Raw genomic sequence first — 21,540 nt, 5'->3', positions numbered from 1 at the left:
TTTATGTTTTGGCAACTTCCCTGAAAGCCTTTTAATTGTTTAATTCATAAATTTATTTGTATAGGTCAAAATGGCACCTGCTGTGGTTTATTACCAGCCTTTGGACTCTGTCTAATAGCCCCCTTATCTGATGGAAGGTGGTGAAATGTTCTGCACATGGCTGGTTTTCAGCTAACTGAAGCATATTCCCTTTCAAGTTTTGATTTTATGTTAAACTTTTTGATGGTTTTTATTTTTATTTTTATTTTTATTTTTTATTTTTTTTTAAAGATTTTATTTATTTATCAGAGAGAGACGGGGGAGAGAGCAAGCACAGGCAGACAGAATGGCCGGCAGAGGCAGAGGGAGAAGCAGGCTCCCCACTGAGCAAGGAGCCCGATGTGGGACTCGATCCCAGGACGCTGGGATCATGACCTGAGCCGAAGGCAGCTGCTTAACCAACTGAGCCACCCAGGCGTCCCTTTTTGATGGTTTTTAAAAGAGATCTATCTAAAAATGTCTTTTTCTTGTCTTAAACAAGGTGTAGGGCACATCATTTGTTGTACTGGGCAGTATAAAGATTTTTGTGGAAGTAGGGGATATGTAGCTTTATGCTGGACTGAGGTGTTTATTTTAAAGTCTTATGGCAGTTCTTTATAGTTTTTTTTTTTTTCAAAGATTTTATTTATTTATTTGACAGTCAGAGAGAGATCACAAGTAGGCAGAGAGGCAGGCAGAGAGAGGGGGTGAAGCAGGCTCCCCGCTGAGCAGAGAGCCCGACGCGGGACTCGATCCCAGGACCCTGAGATCATGACCTGAGCCGAAGGCAGAGGCTTAACCCACTGAGCCACCCAGGCACCCATCAAGATCAATTTTTTATTCATGTTTTTATTTTTCACTTTTCACCTTTTATAATGTAGATGCCCTGAAGTTGTACATTTAAGAAAGTGATGTCTGCTGTTTTGTAATTATCCCCCCTCCCTTTTTTTACATCCAGTTTTTATCTTTCATTTTGGGCAAAGTGAAAATTTTAAGAATTTTTTCTATCACCTCTTAGTTTTCTCTCAGGCTTTACTTTTAAAATGTGTGTGTTTGTAATTCTTAAATCTCTCTCTCTCTCTTTTTTTTTTTTTTTTTTTAAGATTTTAAAAATTTAGGGGCGCCTGGGTGGCTCAGTGGGTTAAGCCGCTGCCTTCGGCTCGGGTCATGATCCCAGGGTCCTGGGATCGAGTCCCGCATCGGGCTCTCTGCTTAGCAGGGAGCCTGCTTCCTCCTCTCTCTCTGCCTGCCTCTCCGTCTACTTGTGATTTCTGCCTGTCAAATAAATAAATAAAATCTTTAAAAAAAAAAAAAAAAAAAAAAGATTTTAAAAATTTATTTGACAGAGAGAGATCACAAGTAGGCAGAGAAGCAGGCAGAAAGAGAGGAGGAAGCAGGCTCCCCACTGAGCAGAGAGCCCGACACGGTGCTCGATCCCGGGACTCTGAGATCATGACCTGAGCTGAAGGCAGGGGCTTAACCCATTGAGCCACCCAGGCGCCCCGGTGTTTGTAGTTCTTATTGAGAATCAAAACACCAGGGGCAACCTTGGTGGCTCGGTTGGTTAAGTGTCTGCCTTCCGCTCAGGTCATGATACTGAGTCCCACATCAGACTCCCTGCAGAGCAGGGAGTCTGATTCTACCCCTACCCCTACCCCGTGCTTGTGTTCTCTCTGTCTTTCTCAAATATAAAATCTTAAAAAAAAAAAACAAACCCCAAATCAACAAGTGGAACCACATCAAACTAAAAAAGCTTTTGTATAGCAAAGAAACAACTAACGAAACAAAAAGGCACCCGGGTGGAATAGGAGAGACCATTTGCAAACCTTAAGTCTGATAAGGGTTAATACCCAAAATATATATGCAACTCCTACAACTGAATAGCCAAAACAAAACAAGAAAGAAAGAAAGGGAGGGAGAAAGAAGAATCCAAAGTACAGTGAATAGACCTGAAGAAGACTTTGAGCCTATGGGCCACTGTGAAGTGGTTTACTGTTACCTGTGCTTTCGTGTGGGGGCGGGGGGTCTCCCCCCAGGCTCCCCCACCTCCTTTAACTCATACATGTTCCCTCTCTGCCTCTTTTTTCCTTTGTACCCCTCTCTTCATACCCCGTGTGTCTTCAGGTGAACCTCAGTCTCACATTCATGGTGTGGTATTTTCTCATCACCTTTCTCTTTCATCTTTGTTGCCTGGGTACCGCAGGTGGTTCCTAGGTTCCATTTGTTCATCTCTAGCTTATGCTGCTTTTGCTCAGAATCACCTTCTGTTTTTGTTTTACCTGCCAAATATATTTTCCCTTATAAAATTATCTGATATGTGATAAATTAGTCTTCTCACTGGCTTGCTTTCTTCAGATGATCATTTTGCCATTTTAGTATTATATCTGGAGTCATCCCTTGCTTTATTTATTTATTTTTAATTAGGTTTCTTTTTGTTTCCTGAAGCAGCATGTAGAGATATGATTTTAGTAGGTTGTAGCCTCTTGCATCGTGGTATCTGTTTGTTTCTTGACTTCTTTTACAGAAAACACTGTCCTTTCCAAACCAGTTTCTTTTTTGTTGCCTTATTTCCTTATCCTTTTCTTTCTCTTGTTTGTCTGTTATCTCCTTATATCTTGGTGATATAAGTTGCTGTGAGTATCCCTACATGCTGAGGTGAAATGGGCATCTCTTTTTCCCTGTGGATCTATGGGACCATTCTTTAAACTGAACAATGCTGATGGCTATGCTGAATTTATAGGGGCTAACAGTGCTAAACTTGTTCCTCCCATTGAGGTATATGCTAGCCTTCTTTAAGCAATTTTTTGTCTTGGAGAAAACAAAACAAACAAAAAACCCAAAATACTTTTTATTTTGAAAAAATTCAGTTGTGTATAAAAGCAAAAATAGTATAATGAACCCCCATAGGTCTGGCCACCAGATTTAGTAATTACTAACATTTTACCATACTTGCAAATGAAATGATTCTCTAAATCTCTGTTTTTGTTTTTTACATTTTTGAGGAAATGCAAAGGAAGACTCAGTAGGAGAAGCAGGGAAGTTTACAGTAAAGTTATTTAGCAGGGAGGGATTTGTTTTTTACTGTTCTTTGTATTTCAGCTGTAGCCAGGAGCTTAGAAGATGCTCTGAGCCAAACTGCTCACATCACTCAACAGGCCATTATCGCTCAGAATGCTGCGGTGCAAGCTGTCAATGCGCACTCCAATGTCTTGAAAACAGCCATGGACAATTCGGAGGTGAGCCAAAGAATGGATAGCCATGTATTATTTAAGACTGATTTCTTCCTTTTAGTATGGGCTTTCTCCCACTAAGTGAAGACTATCAAGAGTAATTTTTTTTTTTTTAAATAAACAAGACAGGAAAGATCTTTGCATGTTGTTTTTAATGAGTTTCATATAGTGCTTTATCTCACAATAATGATACAGTACAATAATTAGTTCATATTTGCTCTCATATCTTAATGGTGCTTGAGTATTATTTTGTCATTCTTTTTTTTTTTTTTTTTTTATCAGAGAGAGAGCGAGAGAGAGCGAGCGAGCACAGGCAGACAGAATGGCAGGCAGAGGCAGAGGGAGAAGCAGGCTCCCTGCCAAGCAAGGAGCCCGATGTGGGACTCGATCCCAGGACGCTGGGATCATGACCTGAGCCGAAGGCAGCTGCTTAACCAACTGAGCCACCCAGGCGTCCCATTGTCATTCTTTTTTTTTTTTTTTTTTTTTGCTTTAAAAATTACCGACCATTTTAAATTTCTTTAATTTTTTAGCCAATCATTTTTAAAATAAACTTTTTACTTTAAGATACTTTAGTTTGACACACAGTTATAAGAAGTAATACAAGGGACGCCCGGGTGGCTCAGTTGGTTAGGGATTTTCTCTTGATTTTGGCTCAGGTTAGGATCTCAGGGTCATGAGATCCAGCATGGAGCCCCATATCCGGCTCTGGGCTGGGCATTGAGCCAGCCTGCTTAAGAGTCACCCTCTCCCTCTGCCTGCCCCCCCACCCCTCGCTTCACCCTGCCTCTCACACTCTCTTTCTCCAAAAACAAACAAAAAAAGCAAAACGGAAATCCCACGTACCTCCAAATACCAGCTGTTTTATTTTTTATTATTTTTATTTGTTTGTTGGGTGTGGAGCCTGACACAGGACTTCAGTCCATGATGCTGAGATCAAGAGTTGGGTGCTTAACTGACAGAGCCACCCAGGTGCCCCCAAACCAGCTTTTTTTTTTTTTTAAGATTTTATTATTTATTTATTTGACACACAGAGAGCACAAGTAGTCAGAGAGGCAGGCAAAGGGAGAGGGGGAAGCAGGCTCCCTGATGAGCAGAGTCCAGTGTGGAGCTTAATCCCAGGACCTTGGGATCATGACCTGAGCCAAAGGCAGAGGCTTAACCCACTGAGCCACCCAGGTGCCCCCCAAACCAGCTATTTTAAATGCTTAGGTTGATTATTTAACTTACATTGAGCACATCAGAGAATAAATTAAAACAGTACTACTGGGACGTAATAAATTGTTTTAATAATTACATTCAGTTATTCAGTGTATAAAAATGTATTTAGATACCAAGTTGTTTGAAGAGTAAAAATAAATACATGAACTGTGAATCTCAGGGATCAATACCTTGTGCAATAAGTAAAGTTACTTTGCCACTATAACTGTGGGCTTTTTACAGAATTTAAACATGCTTCACGTTGCTTTAGTCCTATGCACATACATCACAGAAAAGTTAGAGCTCTGATGTAAACAACTAGAAATTAGAACCTTTAAAAAAAACTTTAAGAAAATTCTGGTTTATTTAATGTCCAAGAAAAAAATTTAGATTTCAGTCAGGAAAGTGGAAACCACACAGAGAATATTTAATATTTCGGTTATACAGGTGTGAGAAGGGTGTAAGTTGTAGGATATCAGGAATTTGGGTTCAAACCAAAGTAGACTCGTATGTTTCAGAAGGACATTGATTAGAAGCTTTAAATATCAATGGTATTGCTTTGGTGAAAGCCTCCATAAGAGGGTATTTCCTCTTCCCAATGAATGCACAGCATGTAATGTATGTACATTAGATAGTATGAAATCTGTTGAAATCAAGATTTTACAACTAAAGGACATCTTACGGTAATGGTTAACTAGACTAGGGGATATTAGCTGGTGTTACAAAATTATCAGAAACATGAATGAACACCAGTTTTGAAATGTTAAAAATGGATTCCAACTTCTTTAAAAAAAAACTGCAGATGGACAAAGGCTCTTAAAATAGATACAGAATTACTTTCTCAAAGCCCTGTTTGGAAACAGTTTGGAAACAGTTGGACTCCTTTTGATAGTAGGGAAACCTAGTGTCTATTCACAGAATGGCTTATCCTTGGACCTCTGTAAGGATTTTCAAGGAAGACTTTTGTATATATATAAAATTAACATCTTACAAAATTCGGGGGGTGGGTTTGACAATAGTTGATTTTCACTTTACCAATTATAGAGGGTCATTTTTTTAGGATAATGTTTTAAAGGAGTAAGGACTGTACAGATGTATAAACTTTCTGCTTACCCTTAAACTGATTTTGGTAGACAGACCTGCAGTTAAGAGAATTTTAAATAATGATGCTTCGTTGAAGAATAAACAATTCATAAAGTTATTGTTCTTACAGATCTTTTCTGCTTCATATTCTCCTTTTGTGAATCTAATAAAAATATTATCTCTCCTTAGAAGATGCTTATATGCACTAGAACACAGTCTTTTACAGTTTTAGTGATTGGTTTTGATGGGGTTCATGGACTTCCTTGGTTCTAACCATGAACCTTAGATTAAGAGACCCTACTCTGGGCGCCTGGGTGGCTCATTGGTTTAAAGCCTCTGCCTTCGGCTCAGGTCATGATCCCAGGATCCTTGGATCGAGTCCCACGTCGGGCTCTCACCTCAGCGGGGAGCCTGCTTCCTCCTCTCTCTCTGCCTGACTCTGCCTACTTGTGATCTCTGTCAAATAAATGGATAAACTCTTTTAAAAAAAAAAAAAAAAAAAAAAAAGAGACCCTACTCTGAAGAAATGCCATATATAAGTTTTTAACCTTTGAATTCGATGCCCTTGTTTCTAAATTTAGCCACGGTGGTGTATCCTGTGACTGTAATAGCGATTATTCATGTTTACATAAGTAAAATATTTTGTTTAGATTGCAGGTGAGAAGAAGTCGGCTCAGTGGCGCACAGTGGAGGGTGCATTGAAGGAACGCAGAAAGGCAGTCGATGAGGCTGCTGATGCCCTTCTCAAAGCCAAGTAATTACTCATGGACTTTAACAAGTAATTAGGGCCTCCTGGTGGCTTTCTTTGGGCTGGGTTTTCTTTGTATTGCCTGTTTACAAACACGAGGCAGAGAAACCCTTCCCTCCCTTCACCTCTCCTTGATCTGTATCGGAATCAGGAACAGAGAGGCTTAAAAAGGAGAGAGGGAATAAAATATAATTAGGCCAAAGTAAATTTGGCAGAAACCTATATAAAGGATCTTGTATAAAAAGCAGTTTTTCTTTTAGGTGATATATCTCTATGGATTTACTGAGATTCTGCCATAATTTCAAGATTTTTCAGGGTTGGTTTAGGCAGTTTTATCAGAATTTTGAGAGTATGTCACAGTCTCTTTGTTTTAACTATCAAAGTAGTTAGTAAATAGTAGGTCTAGTTTTATGCCACCTTGACCTCGATTCCTGGAATTTGGCTAAAACTAGGATCAAGCAAGCCAAGTATAAAATCAGTCTCTGATGCTGGAAACCTACATTTGACTAAAGGGTCTCATTAGCCTCTCAACTTGGAATCACTCATTCAAAATTTTGTTGGGATTTTAGATAAAGTATTTATTATTCATAGAGAAAGAGAAGTCTTCTAATTCACGGCAGCATATCTTTTAGGAGTTTTAAGACGTATGCTCACATCACTAAACCTGGAGTCAGGGCTCTTGAGTTCTGTGTTTTGTGGTGGCTAGGCCGCAGTTCATCCAGTTTGTGAAACATTCTGAATCATGAGGGCTTCTTGAGACCCATGTGTATTTGCTCAGTGAGCTCCTTGGTTTCCTCCCTTGCTTCTGCCTTCTGTATTAAGCACTCTCTCAGCGGAAGGGCAGTTGGCATAATCCATGCAAAAGCTGCCGTTTATTCAGTGCGCTGGATGTGGCAGTTGCTTTGCCAGGTACTTCTCATTTATTTCTTCTAATACCCATATAAGGGTGAACAACAAAGGAGAGGTGGATCTGGGAGTTGAATCCAGGTTTTCCTGGTTCTGAAGCCGGTGTATTCCATGTATACCATGCTCCCTGTCTGGTTCATGCTAGTAAATCTAGCTTCCGACCAAGCTATTTTCAGTTAGTTTGTATATATTGTGAAAAAATACTCGAGTAATTTTTTTCAAATTACATTTTTTCATAGCTTCTTAACAATTGTATGCTGTGTATATTCAAGCTCTTTGCTAAAGTTGATGAGGAATAATACTAAATCTTTTGTTTTGTTTTATTGGTTTCTAGAGAAGAGCTAGAGAAGATGAAAAGTGTAATTGAAAATGCAAAAAAAGAAGAGGTTCCTGGGGCCAAATCTCATATAACAGCCGCCGAGGGGAAACTTCACAACATGATAGTTGATCTGGATAATGTGGTCCAAAAGGTACATTTCTTAGATCTTTTATAGCATCAAAATATTTTTAAAAATATTTTTTTGAGGGGCCATGAAAGTGAGAGAGATCACAAAGGGAGTAGGAGAAGCAGACTTGCTGTTTAGCAGAGCCCAATGCGGGGCTCAATCCCAGGACCCTGAGATCATGACCTGAGGCCAAGGCAGAGGCCTTTTTTTTTTTATTAAGATTTTTAAATATAATCCTTTAGTCAAAGAATTTGAAGAATTCAGGAAAATAATAAGATTCCTTTCTTTTTCTGTTTACCCCTGGAAAGCATAGAAGTTGTTACTAATCTTGAACACAAAGTGGATTATCCATTATTAGCAATACTTCTTAAAATAGGTAATATTTTTGGTCCTGGTTATTAAATGAAAATTTTCATTTTGTAGCAGTTCTTTGTTTGCACTTACATAGTCTATGTGGGTAGTTTACTGTGACCAGAGAAAGAGGGACAGGGGCATAGTCGGATGGTAAAGGGCTTGGGACACCTGGGTGGCTCAGTGGGTTAATAAGCCTCTGCCTTTGGCTCAGGTCATGATCTCAGGGTCCTGGAATCGAGTCCCACATCGGGCTCTCTGCTCAGCAGGGAGCCTGCTTCCTCCTCTCTCTACCTACTTGTGATCTCTCTCTCTGTCAAATAAATAAAATCTTAAAAAAAAAAAAAAGATGGTAAAGGGCTTGTCTGCATTACAGGGCTTATGTTCCTTTTTCTGAGCTTTAGCTTTCTCTCTTTATATTATTTATATATTCTCAGCCAATATATAAATACGTGACTATAATGTCTCCTTTTTTTTGGATGATAATGATAATTTCTGTTCACTTTAACCCATACCCCTTGTATTTGTTCAGGTCAAAGCAGCTCAGTCTGAGGCTAAGGTCGTTTCTCAGTATCATGAGCTGGTGGTCCAAGCCCGGGAAGACTTTAAACGAGAACTGGACAGTATTACTCCAGAAGTCTTGCCAGGGTGGAAAGGCATGAGTAAGTACAACTGAAGTGTTGGTGCTTTTCCTGTTTTTGTGTTTTAAAAACTGTTCAGCTAAACTTGCTTCAACCCCATTCATCTAATCCAGACCCCTCTGTTACGCTTATCTCAATTTGTTGACAGTACAGTGTTTTCCACATTTTATTTGTCATAGCCATATTAGGTGGCAATGCTCCCATGGTTTAGTTCCAGCCAGTGTTTGATTCTAAAACTAATGGTTCTATTCAGATCTCTGCTACTTAGGAAAAAATAATTTAGAATCCAAGTAATTCAGAGTGACATTTTAACCTTAAATCTATTAGAATATTGTTTATGTATGTAAAATTATGCAAAGCCTTTGATACTTTAAAAATATTTGTAATGAATTGAGGCACGCCTCAGGACTGGTCTGATGACATCATGGTTGAAAACTCATTTGGTGAGAAGGAAGTCATTTGTATGACTGTCAACTTGCAGATAGCTCAGACTGCGGGGAACTTGAACCATGTTTTATACAGTGTAACTGCAGAGGATTGTTATTTCTTCCTGAAGTGCTCTGAGAGTACTAATAGTCACATAAATTACCAGTCTCAACAAATTCAAAATACATTTGCTATTGTCTGTTAGAAGCTGAATGTAAGGTAGGAACTGAACTGGTGTTTTAGGCCTCTCTGAGCCTATGTCAGAATGTATGTACTAGCTGATCCAACTGGTCAGCTGCTCGGTGTGTGCCTTAGAAGATACATGGGTGCTCAAGGAGACTCATAAAGTATTCATAGCAGCCCTGTAATTGTAAGAGCAGAAAAATCAGAAACTGCTAAATGCGCCTTCCATGTGGCAGTATAAGTCAATGAACTAAAACTATGGCTCTCAAACATAAATGTTAAGAAAAAAAGTTGGGAAAGAATACAAAGAGTAGGGTACCACTTACGTGAAGATTAAGAACATGCAAAACAGTGTGCCGTTTTAGGATGCATATGTATATAAAATCTAACAAGATGAATGGTAAACACCATATTTAGAGCTAGTGGTTAGCACTGTTGGGAGGAGGGAGGAGGAACCTTTAGGGGGAGCATAGGTAGATGTTGCCAGGATGGGAAAACGAAGTGCAGGTTGTAGATTGTCTTTGTTTCCAGGGGACAGTTCCTTTATTGCTGTAGATTTGTAGAAAATCTCATCTGTGTACTTTGTTGAGACTGACATCTCATTTTCCTCATCTTGCCAATTTTTCCTGCAACACTGGAACAGATTCCTGTTTTTTGGTTTTTGTTTTTTTGGGGGGAGTGTGGGATGTCTAATACCAGATTACACAGTTGACTTCTAGAGCCATTTTGGGTGAAAAATACCTGTCTTTGAATTTAAAGGTCATGCCCATGAAGTTAAGCTCACGCCGAGAGGCAGGAGACTGGCTGTGGTTCCCTCTCCTGTCACTGTGTCATCAAGGTGGTGCCTGTGACAGAATATTGATTTCTTAAGTATTTGAAATGTCTGGAGAGGCCTGTACTGAGAACAGAGTCCAGACTGGGGCTTAGTAAAATATGCAATGAACCAGTGTAAATGGAGGGCTGGGGAGTAAATGAGAATTGATAGTTTTTGTATAAAAACTAAGTTGAGTGCTTCAGCAAAAATACAGATGAGCCCCTGGAAACCAAAGCTACTTTTAATATGAATGAGTCTCTTATTTTGTAAAATGCTAGAATTTACCTGGATTTATATTGCTCTATGTCCTTTTATGTTTTAGGAAATTAGTTGTTTTGCTTTTTAATATTTAAGTATGCATTTTCTGTTACTGGTTTCTGGTTCCCTATTTCTTTTTGGATATTCCTATTTAATAATTAATAACTGGAATATGTAAGTTCTTTTTTTCAAACTTTTCTTCTTTTCCTTTGTAGGTATTTCTGACCTAGGTGAGTAATTTTGTGTGTTTTAAACTTAGAGGCTATTTATTTGTGTCTTAAAATATTGCAGTCTTTTTGTCTATGGTTCTTTTATTAAAGCATTTGAATAATTTCTAACAGAACTATGTTGCATGTGATAAATCTGATTCGATATTTTGGGCATCCATGTGCTCTCAGGAACAAAAATGTTTCACCAAATGATTGGAAATCTGTAGATAGGTGGATCGATATCTATATGTATTTTAAAGCTTTCGTTATGTAAAATTCCAGTAACAAGTGGGAGAGCTCATAGATTCATCACCCATCTTTAGTAATTATCAACACATGGCTTTTGTCATTTATTTCCCAACTTCTATGGAATCAGATCCCAAATATCATATATCCTTTTCAGTTACAAATAATTTCCATATTTTAAAATAAAAATAATCACTGTACCATTATCACACCTAAAACAGTAATTCCTTGATATCATCACATGTCTGTTTGGTGTTCAGTTAACCCCAATCATTTTATAGAATGAGTTTTTTTAGTTTTATTTGAATCAGTATCCAAAGGAGCTACACATGTTGAATTTGATCAGTATGTTTCTTATCCCCACTTTATTTTTTGCTTCTCAGTTCTTATACTGTGGAATTGAGTCATTCATCATGTAGTATTTTCCACACTCTGAATTTTGCTATTAAAGCTGTAATTCTTGGGCGCCTGGGTGGCTCAGTAGGTTAAGCCGCTGCCTTCGGCTCAGGTCATGATCTCAGGGTCCTGGGATCGAGTCCCGCATCAGGCTCTCTGCTCTACAGGGAGCCTGCTTCCTCCTCTCCCTCTCTCTACCTGCCTGTCTGCCTGCTTGTGATCTCTGTCTGTCAAATAAATAAATAAAATCTTTAAAAAAAAAAAAAAAAGCTGTAATTCTTAACCTACAGAAATGTGTCAGAATACTTTTGGAATGTGACCTTTGAAAACAAAATACATGCATAAGCCTAAGTTAGAATCTTCGGGCATGTGTATTTTAAAAAGCTTGACAGGTGATTCTTATGGGCAGTTCTAGTTGCAGGTCATTGTCCTGAGTAACGACATCTGTTTAACAAAAGGTATAAAAACTCTTACTAGTAAGAGAAAAGTCAGAGAATCTGAATTTGAGATTTAACAGAAAAGAATATTAGAATGCCTTTTATGACTAATCACAGTTATGCATGAGCAAAAATATAGAAGTGTGTATATATAAACTGTTTTTAGAGGCAAAATTAGGATAAATTATAAAGTCTATATAAAGTCTATTATATTTAGTTCAGATTGGAAGTCCTAATTTGGGTTCCTGGAAAAGAACTGATAATATACTTGAAGGCCTACCTAAATTACTTCGCTTGGGATTGAACATGTCTTAGTTGGACACAGGCAGTGAATTTCTGAGGGCAGTGGAGAATCTAAATCTGCTTCAAAGGGTTAGCTACCCTTTGCTATCTTTACAGCTGTTAAAATTAAATTACTGTCACTTGGAGCGGGTATGTTGTAGATGTTTAGTTTTGGTGAAATCATTAACATTTTAATGTCATTTTCTGTTTAGCTGACAAGCTGACTACTGAAGACCTGAACTCTCTGATTGCTCATGCACATCGCCGCATCGACCAGCTGAATAGAGAGCTGGCAGAACAGAAAGCCACGGAGAAGCAGCACATTGCACTAGCCTTGGAAAAACAAAAGCTAGAAGAAAAGCGTGCGTTTGACTCTGCAGTGGCAAAAGCATTAGAACATCACAGAAGTGAGATACAGGCTGAACAGGACAGAAAGGTAGAGGAAATGAGAAATTAAACCTGAATCCACTTGAATAGCTGCTTCTAGAGATAATATCAAGTTACTGACTTTAAAATATAAGATGTAAATCATGCTGACCCACCATTGAATTGGCTCTTGTTCTAGTCAGAACTTCTAGGGAAGGATTGTTGTAGCAGAGTTCCTTTATATTGAGCAGATGCTGAAGTGAAAGGAAGTAACAAGCCCTTGGTGTCCAGGATTATCGACTTTATCTTTTCCAGGTGGAGCCGCTGTCTCCTAAAGCGGTGCTGAAAGACTCAATGTTGGATTGTCTTTTTTCTCTGCCAGTGTTTTGGTTAAGAATGGATGAGATCTCTCCTTTTAGTCTTGTGTCGGTGCACATCATGTATTAATAGGTGTCTCTGGGTTGATTTGGGCACCTGGGTACTTACCTCCATTCGTGAGCACTCCCTCCGCCATGAAGTTCTTTTTTCGCTAGCTGCCAGGACACCACCCTCTCCCGGCCTGTCTTCCACCTTGCCGGCCACTCCTTTGCCCCATTCTTGGTTCCGCCTCCCAAATAGGAGCATGTATTGGCCATGGTTCTGAAACCTTTTATCCATCTAAACTGTCTCCAGGTGCTCTTATCTAGACCTGGGACTGAGAAAGTTAAATCCTGTCTGTCATGGGGACATTTATGTTGCTAGTTCTGGCCTCTGCCTCATCTTCAGATTCCTCCTATCCAGCAGCTGACTTGATGTCTCTACCAGGCTTCTCAGTAGTTGTTTGAAACTCAAACTCAGTTGTTTCAAACTCAGTTTATTCAAAGCAAATTTCTTGACTTTCCCCAATCTGTCTCCTAGCCCCTCAGCTTATTTCTTTCTAAATCTCCATCCCCAGTTGCTCAAGCCAGAAACATGCTTAGTTGTTCCTCTGTCAACTTTCACACCCGTCCATCGACATATCCAGTTCTGCATCCAAAGTAAACCCCAACTTTGTCCCCCTTCTCTAAGTCCAGATTATCATCATAACAGTTTCCCTTCCCATAACAGTCCTCCCCCCTTTTTAAAAAAATAGATTTATTTTTTGGTGGCGGGGAGTACAGGCTTGGGGAGGGGAAGAGGGTGAGAGAGAATCCTCAAGCCGACTCTCTGCTAAGTGCAGAGCCCATGGCAGGGCTTGACTCCAGGACCCCTAAGATCATGATGTGAGCTGAAACCAAGAGTCAGCCATTCAACTGACTGTGCCGCTCAGGAGCCCCCAGGTTCTGTTTTCATACCCATCTTTTTGTGTCCATTTACATGGCAGTTGGTTCAGATCAGACGCTAGGTTGCTGAAAATCTTGCACTGACAGCCCCCTGCTTTTATTAAAAAAATCCAAATTCTTAGCCCATACCAAAAAGGCCTCTTGATTTTATTCCTGTTTGCTGTGAACCAGACTTCCCTTACTTCCCTTATTGCCTGTTTTTGCCAGGTGCCCTGGTTTTTTTGTTTGGTCTTGTACCTTCACTACTTGTTCTGCCTTATACTTTGTTACACTTCCTCTCTTTAAACCTTAGTTCTAAGCTTGGATGTTACCTTCTAGAACAGCAAGACTTTTCCTGTTCTTATAGTGTAGATTCTGTCTTCCTTTCCCTCATACTGCCTTATTTATTTTCTAAAAGTAAGTATCACAATCTGAGATGTCCAGTTTATCTACTTACTGTCTGATCCCTATATTGTACATTATATGAGAACAAAAAGTTAGTGTGCCTCCAGCACCGCTGTATCCGAGCATATAGTAGGCACTGCCAAGCCCAGGATTGGCACTTTTATAAATATGTATGTACTGACTGAATGGGTTTATTCATTACTTCTATTCTGAGAAAAAGTAGGTTATGAATTCCAGGTAATTAGTATTAAATAACTTGTAATTGGCTAATGGCCCATTATTAGGTGAGTTGTGATAGGCTTGTCATATTTTTGGTTAGATCTGGGCCATGTTGTGAATCTAAATTCATAGTAAAGTAAGCAGTTTCAGAGTAGTTTTCTTTGTCTAGAAGAAATTGTGTAAAGTAACTGCCAAATATTTATTGATTTTCTTAATAGTTCTTTACAATAGGCATTATTTATTATTCATAGGTTACACAGATGGCTGTGGTGAAGCTGTGTTTGATCCCAAGTGTTTGTAGTTATTTCTTTCCATGAGTTGGAATTTGTTAATTGTCACAGGAGTGTGTCATTCAGGAAATGACAGTGTTGGCCTTGTGTAAGATGCAGCCTGGTGATATGGAAGAAACAGAAATGGGGTCCAGAGAGACCCCATTTGAGGTCTGATTTTTGCCATAGCTGTGTGACCTTGTTTTCGAGTCACTTTCCAACATTCAGCTTTCTGATGGATGTCAGAGAGGTCAGGACCATGTCCACATGCGCGGCACGTTGGAGCAGCTCAGGATACGGAAGCTGCTGTCATCCTTTCTCTTTTCTTTCTCTTTTTCTGAAAGAAAATATGATAATTCCTGTGGTTTCACAGGTAGAGGAAGTCAGAGATGCCATGGAGAATGAAATGAGAACCCAGCTTCGCCGACAGGCTGCTGCCCACACTGATCACTTACGCGATGTCCTTAGGGTACAGGAGCAGGAATTGAAATATGAATTTGAACAGGTGAGGACCTGCGAGACAGCATCAGCTGCCCTTCAGCCTCCTTTTCCCTTTTACATGAACAGTCTGTCCTTTCCTTTTCATGTGCTCTGGATGTCATTGCCCCCATGGGTGTGGAAGAGTGAGGAAAGATTGCTAATGGCACCCAGCCTTGGCACACTGGGGCGTTTGTATATTTGTAGCACTGCTGTTTTTCACAGAAAGATGTATCTGTGTGTTACATGTGTTTTTATCTGTGTCCTAGTTACTTGGAGCCTTCAAATCTTTAGGGAGGGTTGGTTCAGGGGGTTTCAAGAATGCAGATGGTGCTTGACATGGGTAACTCCTGCTTCCTCTCTACAAACTCCTACGGATTATGTGGTAGTGCTCAGATTTTTATATCTGAGGAAACTTCCCAGAGAGGTTAGATTTGGAAATCACAGCAAGACAGGTATCTTTAATCATAACTTGTTTCTATTCAGCAAGCCATTTATAATATATTAACTTATTTTGTCTCACAAGAAGAGAATGAGGTTTTCCACGTAAGGAGATCTTCCAGAAAATTGAAATTTATGCCAATATGAAAAGGTATTTTACTTTAAATTTATTTAATGGGTATTTTTCTGAGAAAAGAATGAGTATTTACGCTCTTGAATCAGCAATATTGAATACAGTTTATTATGTTGGGGTGGTAGTACGTTACTTTATTTTCTCAGGTGGCACTTTCTCCTTTTGTAATAGTTTGAGTTCTACTCCTCCTGGTCTGCTTCCTCTAATACTAGGTTCTGTCAGTAAATTTGTAGAAAATCACATCTGCTATGAGTTTTAGGAAATTTTCGAAACCTTACACATAATGGAGGAGTTTTCCTGACAAATATTTGGAGATTTTAAAGGCACTCTTGCTTGTGGAGATGGCAGTTGCTGGAAAACGAGTGTTCTAATAAATGCCATGCACTGAAGTAGCACCACTCTTTTCCGGACACTGTTTATATTTTATTTCAGGACCTATCTGAGAAACTGGCAGAGCAAGAGTTACAGTTTCGTCGGCTCAGTCAAGAGCAAGTTGACAACTTTACTCTGGATATAAACACTGCCTATGCCAGACTGAGAGGAATCGAACAGGCTGTTCAGAGTGAGCTCATGGGCCTCTTACAATTTTATTCAGTCCAACTTCTTAGAATAATTTGTTGGTAGCAGGACAATGAGATACATCCATCAGCATTAGGGTATAACGATGCTGAAGTCGTGCTATTAAATTTTATTCATTTCTGTGAAAATTAGCCCAGATTTGATAAGTTTGGAACATAGAGAGTTTGTGAGAGAAAATTAAAAAGAATCTAAAAATTAAATCTAAATACTTGAAGTTATACTCGGTATATCATAGAATGGAGATCACCATTTAGAAGGCAGGTTACCCAGCACACTCTGGTTATGTCTTGTGTGTCCTGAGAGGAGCAGAAGGCCAGTGTATCTCCATGCTCGCCCTCCGGCTCTGCTGATCTGTCTCCATTCCTATTTTGGAGGTGGTGATTTGCTGATTCCACTGATCAAATAGACAGTAGTTATTCTGAGGGTTCCATGTGCCACATTGAAAGGGAAATGTCCTGATAGGATGTTGATAAAATGAGTTTTAGAGAGCCATCTTTGTCAGATAAGTATAAAAATAAACTACTCATGAAATTTCAAGATCTAGTAGTCCATTATGTTTACTTAAAGTCTTCCTTTGCAGGAAGTTTCTGATGGCATTAACATTAAGTCTTAGCCTAGTTTAAGTATGTTTCTCAAACATTCTAAAATATCTGAATTAGATACCATGTATTGTCCTAGATGTCACAGGAAAAGAGACTCAGTTGTGCTTGTACACATACATCCTTTCAGTTTTCTCCATGGTTTTACTAAAAACAAGGCCTTATTGGGGCACCTGGGTAGCTCAGTCAGTGGAGTGTCTGGCTCTTGATCTCTGCTCAGGTCATGATCTCACTCATGAGATCGAGCCCTGTGTCAGGCCCCACACTGGGCGTGGAGGCTGCTCACGATTCTGCCCCTCCCTGTGCCCCTCCCCTGCTCTCTCTGTTTAAAAAGAAGAAGAGTGCTCAAGTTACCCTTGCAGTGTTGCCTCATGAAGAGGCCAGCTTTCTAGGAAAGAACACGCCAGAGATGGTGGTAGGTGAGGTTGGAAGAGGCTCTCTCTGGCCCCATTGTTCACACATGTGGCTTTAGCCTGTTTGGAGTGCAGGGTGCATCAGATCTCTGGAGGTATTGAGGAGGACATGTCGTCAGATGGAGAGAAAAATGTTTTCCTTTGCCTTTTTTTTCCCTTGATAGGTCATGCAGTGGCTGAAGAGGAGGCCCGAAAAGCCCACCAGCTCTGGCTGTCGGTGGAGGCGCTCAAGTACAGCATGAAGACTGCGTCTGCAGACCTGCCCACCGTGCCACTGGCTAGTGCGGTCGAGGCCATCAGAGTCAACTGTGGTGATAGTGAATTTGCCCAAGCTTTAACCGCAGCTATCCCTCCAGAGTCCCTGACCCGTGGGGTGTACAGTGAAGAGACCCTTAGAGCCCGTTTCTATGGTGTTCAAAAACTGGCCCGAAGGGTAGCAATGATTGATGAAACCAGAAATAGCTTATACCAGTACTTCCTCTCCTACCTGCAGTCCTTGCTCTTATTCCCACCTCAGCAACTGAAGCCACCTGCGGAGCTCAGCCCTGAGGACATAAACACTTTCAAATTACTGTCCTATGCCTCCTATTGCATTGAGCATGGTGATCTGGAGCTGGCAGCCAAGTTTGTCAATCAGCTGAAGGGGGAGTCCAGACGAGTGGCACAGGACTGGCTGAAGGAAGCCCGAATGACCCTAGAAACTAAACAGATAGTGGACATCCTGACAGCATACGCCAGCGCCGTAGGAATAGGAACCACTCAAGTACAGCAAGAGTAAGGTCTAGGAAGAGTTTTGTAAAGTCGTATTTTATGTAAAAGGGAATCAGCAGTGATACATGAAGGGTTTGCAACAGGGTCCCAGAATTGTCTAGAAAGGAGCAGGTTACAAGTACTGTTCTAAATGTTAACACCTGTTGCATTTATATTATTTCCACTTGCTATCATGTCAGTGAACTCCGGGAGTATTTTCTTTGCAACTTGTGTAACATTTTCTGTTTTTCAGGTTTTACTGATCAGGCTTGTGAGCCAGTCAAAATAATGTTTGTGATCCCTGTGACTACTGATTCTGCCCTTGGAGCAAACTGAATAAAACAAAAAGATGAAAACTGAGTAGCTTATCCCTTTTCCAAAAGTACCATTTCTAGTTCATTGTATGTGTAGACAATTTCCTTGACAAGTGGCAACAGCAGAAGTAGGATGTCCTGGGCACTGAGTTTCCCGGTCATGAATTGGGTTCCGAAAGTGCAAGGTCTGTTTTTGGCTTTGAGGGTTCTGGTAACTGATTCCTGCTGCTCAAACACAAGAGTGATGTACAAGGCACAATGTCAAAATATTTATAATGGGAGATAAAGCATTTCTAGTGATTAAAGGCACTAGAAATAGTATCTGAGACTTTTAAAGTTGCTACCACAGGTAAAATTTTTATTTTACCTTGGGACCCTATATATACACACACCTGTGTACATACATAAAAGTTTTTTCCAAACCACTGCTAGCCCCTTTTTACTTGTGATGTACTGTTTTCTGGTCTGTTTCATTTAAAAAAAAAATTTCTTTTTTTATGCACAAATTAATTCAACAGCCCTCAAAACAGGTCACAGCTCTCGGTTCTGAAACACTGGTAATTGACCTTGCTCCTTTCTAGTACTTGGACTGAATCTTTTCATTGAAGTGGAGATAGTGAGCCTGGAAACTTCACGGGATTGAATAATTTTATGGTATATTTAAACTGGATTGCCATAAAACCCAGAGAACTTTTTTAGTTCACATCTCTGAAGGTTAGGACAATTGCCATATTAGGTAAACATTAACAAATCCCTTTTTTTTTTTTAATTCCATGAAAATATTGTCACAAATTTTTTTTAGTAATTTTAATTTTTGTTGAAGTTTGTGTATTCACAAAGAGACTGAGGAGGCACTTTCATTTGAGCAAAGTAACTGCAAATCCTAAAGGAGAGAGGAATTCTATTTTATATTTCTGCAGGTGTGTGCCAGACCCTGAATTTGGATTGTTACATTGAATTTGCATGGCACTTGACCTTTGATGTGGAGATCTTTTGGTCCTGTTTTGGCCTTGGTTGATATTGCTAATATTCCTTATGTTCTTCCTGAGTAGATTCTTAAATCAACAAAATATATACAGTGTTTCTGGTAGAACACATGAGTTGTGTAATGCCCTTAATTTCTACAGTTAGAGTGGGCTATTTTTACCAGAAGATAATGAGGCTGTTCTAAATTCAGCCTTTGTTCCCTTTGGAATGGCATGGGATTACAAAATGCATTAACTCGCAAAGCTGCTTACCTGTTTGTCTTGATAAAGGTGCATGTGATTTGTTCTACTTATGTAGCATGTAAAATATTACCAGTTATGAGGGAATCTAAATTTAAATTTCTCTAGGAGCTGGGAAATAACTCATCAGATGTGATTCTCTGAGCTTGTAAGAAGCAAGCAATACTGAATGGTTTATTTTAGCTCAGTCATTCAAAATAATGAAGACCACTGGTCTTCAAGTTTTAGTAGTTCCATTAGCCTCCTTACCCCTGCTTGCCTGTGGGAAAACGGGGTGAAGTTGAAAGGGGACGCTCAGTCAGGCTTTGGTTCTCTCTCGTGTAGCGAGACTCCCATCTTTCTGAGATGTTACGCAGCAACCCTCAAGTAAAAAGGGCCTTTACTTAGGTTCTCAGCTGTTCTTGAGGGCAAGGTGGAACCCAGAAGGGCAAGTTTGGGGAAGATGGCTGTAACTCTGGACTATTAGAGGCAGGCAGCTTCACTCCAGCAGGTTTTTACTTCAACTATAGGTGGTTAAGTTACATCTCTGCCACTTCTGACTTGATCGTGTGAAGCAAATCATTATTGCTTTCATAGTCTCAATCTATTTGAGCCTTAAATTGGGTTACCTTACTGCCTCCCTCTTGTGTGCTGTAGGAAGTGTTCCTCAGCATTTTAAATTCATGTCTCCAGATACAACATTAAAACTCTGATCTTTGCTTTAAGGTTTCAAAATCAATGATGTAACTAAAATGCAGTTTTAGATAGTCTTTTTTTAAGGCATAAAGTCTATTCCTTAGTATTAATTTAAATCCTCTGCTCTTTCTCAACAGGTTCTGGATAAAAGCAGTCTCCAAGTCCCAAATGAGTTGTCCCACCAGTTTTAAAGTAACTTGCTTGAACTCAATGCAGAAGAACAGATAATTTAACATGAATGGGAAATAAAAAGGATTATCAGGCAAATCACTCTTCATCAGGTCCAGTGCAAAGCTGAACCCCCTTCTCCCCATGTCTTCCTGCTCCCTGCTTCCTTCCCCCTGATGCATTTTAGGGACCCTGAGGTTAGCAGGAGAGTATCAGAAAGGAAGAGGAGGAGTGTAACCGGCCACTCTGCCCCTTCCGAAACATGGGGAGGTCATGTGGTTTCACAGACTTGTTAGTTCACGTTAGCTGTAGGAACACTGCCCTGGGGTTTTCAGGAAGAGGGTTTCTAGAGGGACTAAGAGGCAAGAGCCAGCAGAGGTGCCACTCTTGTAGGAACAAATTCCACTGGTATTGGTGGCAAAGTTTAGATTCCCCTGGGAATAAATTCTCATAACCTTTATTCCTCTCGGACATTCTTAGTTTTTAAGACTCTGAAATGCTGCCAAGCTCTGTAAACTGTTTCTGGGCTTGATCTCCAGTCCTGAATTCTCTCAGTTCATGACTGTGTGGATTGGATGGACAGCATTTTGATAGGTTAGGCTCCTTCCTGGGCCAGGTTGGATGTTCCTTCACTGTCCAGACCCTATATACCTTACATTTCTGTCCTTCCATTAGCACATTGCCTTTTGTTAACCAAATCAAATACTTTTCTCTGGTAAATCATCACTCTGCTCCGAAGATCTGTTCTAAATGACTCCCTGAACTTGCCCTGAGCAGCCTTGTTCCAGTGACTACTGTCTCCGAGCAGGTCCTATTTCAGTGTTTTTATTTATGTCATGACCAGATAAACTTAACACATGTGTACCTATACGCATGTTTATTACACTGTAAAATGTATCACAGCTTTATTGCATGTGATGTACTTTGATTTTGTAATTGCAGTATTCTAATCACCCATGAAATTCATCTTCAGATCCTACAGTTTAAAGACCATCAGTCCATTTTATTGCTGGAGTCCTCAAATTGTTCTTCTGAACCTCAGATCTGCTAGTTCTAATTTCCACACACTGGTGATCTGAGGCACACTGAACAAGTTTATTCACATGTAACAGGCCTCCTCCCTTGACCCTTCCCATTCCATGGGTCCTGACTCCACAGTTTGCTCCTGTTTTCTCATGTTCCTTTTTGGTAAGTTTCTAAAAAACAGTTCAACTGTCCTCAATTCCCAATTCCCAAAAGGCTATTTTTGGATTATTTTAACATGGTTGCTTTATCTGCCATTAATGCTCCAAAGCTTTTCATAACTTGATCCTGCTCCTAATTGGATTTAGAACTCTAATCTTTCTCCTCAT

General features: G+C 39.9%; 1 protein-coding gene across 12 annotated transcripts in view; it reads left to right on the top strand.

Annotated features, from left to right (window-relative positions):
• Positions 1–21,540, top strand: part of IMMT (inner membrane mitochondrial protein) — a 240,552-nt gene that overhangs the window by 25,490 nt on the left and 193,522 nt on the right. For 8 of the 12 annotated variants that reach the window (XM_059188282.1, XM_059188280.1, XM_059188288.1 and 5 more), the window contains 9 exons: positions 3,118–3,254; positions 6,182–6,285; positions 7,520–7,655; positions 8,515–8,644; positions 10,520–10,534; positions 12,087–12,310; positions 14,787–14,918; positions 15,897–16,026; positions 17,220–18,165. In XM_059188282.1, the coding sequence (XP_059044265.1) occupies positions 3,118–3,254; positions 6,182–6,285; positions 7,520–7,655; positions 8,515–8,644; positions 10,520–10,534; positions 12,087–12,310; positions 14,787–14,918; positions 15,897–16,026; positions 17,220–17,833 (1,622 nt within the window). In that variant the 3' untranslated portion in view covers positions 17,834–18,165. Of the gene's footprint in view, positions 1–3,117; positions 3,255–6,181; positions 6,310–7,519; positions 7,656–8,514; positions 8,662–10,519; positions 10,535–12,086; positions 12,311–14,786; positions 14,919–15,896; positions 16,027–17,219; positions 18,166–21,540 lie in introns of those variants that run through there. The other 4 variants (XM_059188290.1, XM_059188292.1, XM_059188289.1 and 1 more) reach the window with 3 other exon arrangements.

This window comes from Mustela lutreola, chromosome 9 (genome assembly GCF_030435805.1).
Source record: "Mustela lutreola isolate mMusLut2 chromosome 9, mMusLut2.pri, whole genome shotgun sequence".
NCBI classification, from domain to species: domain Eukaryota; kingdom Metazoa; phylum Chordata; class Mammalia; order Carnivora; family Mustelidae; genus Mustela; species Mustela lutreola.
Note: the sequence above shows the minus strand (reverse complement) of the source record. Positions and strands in the feature narration are given on the sequence as shown.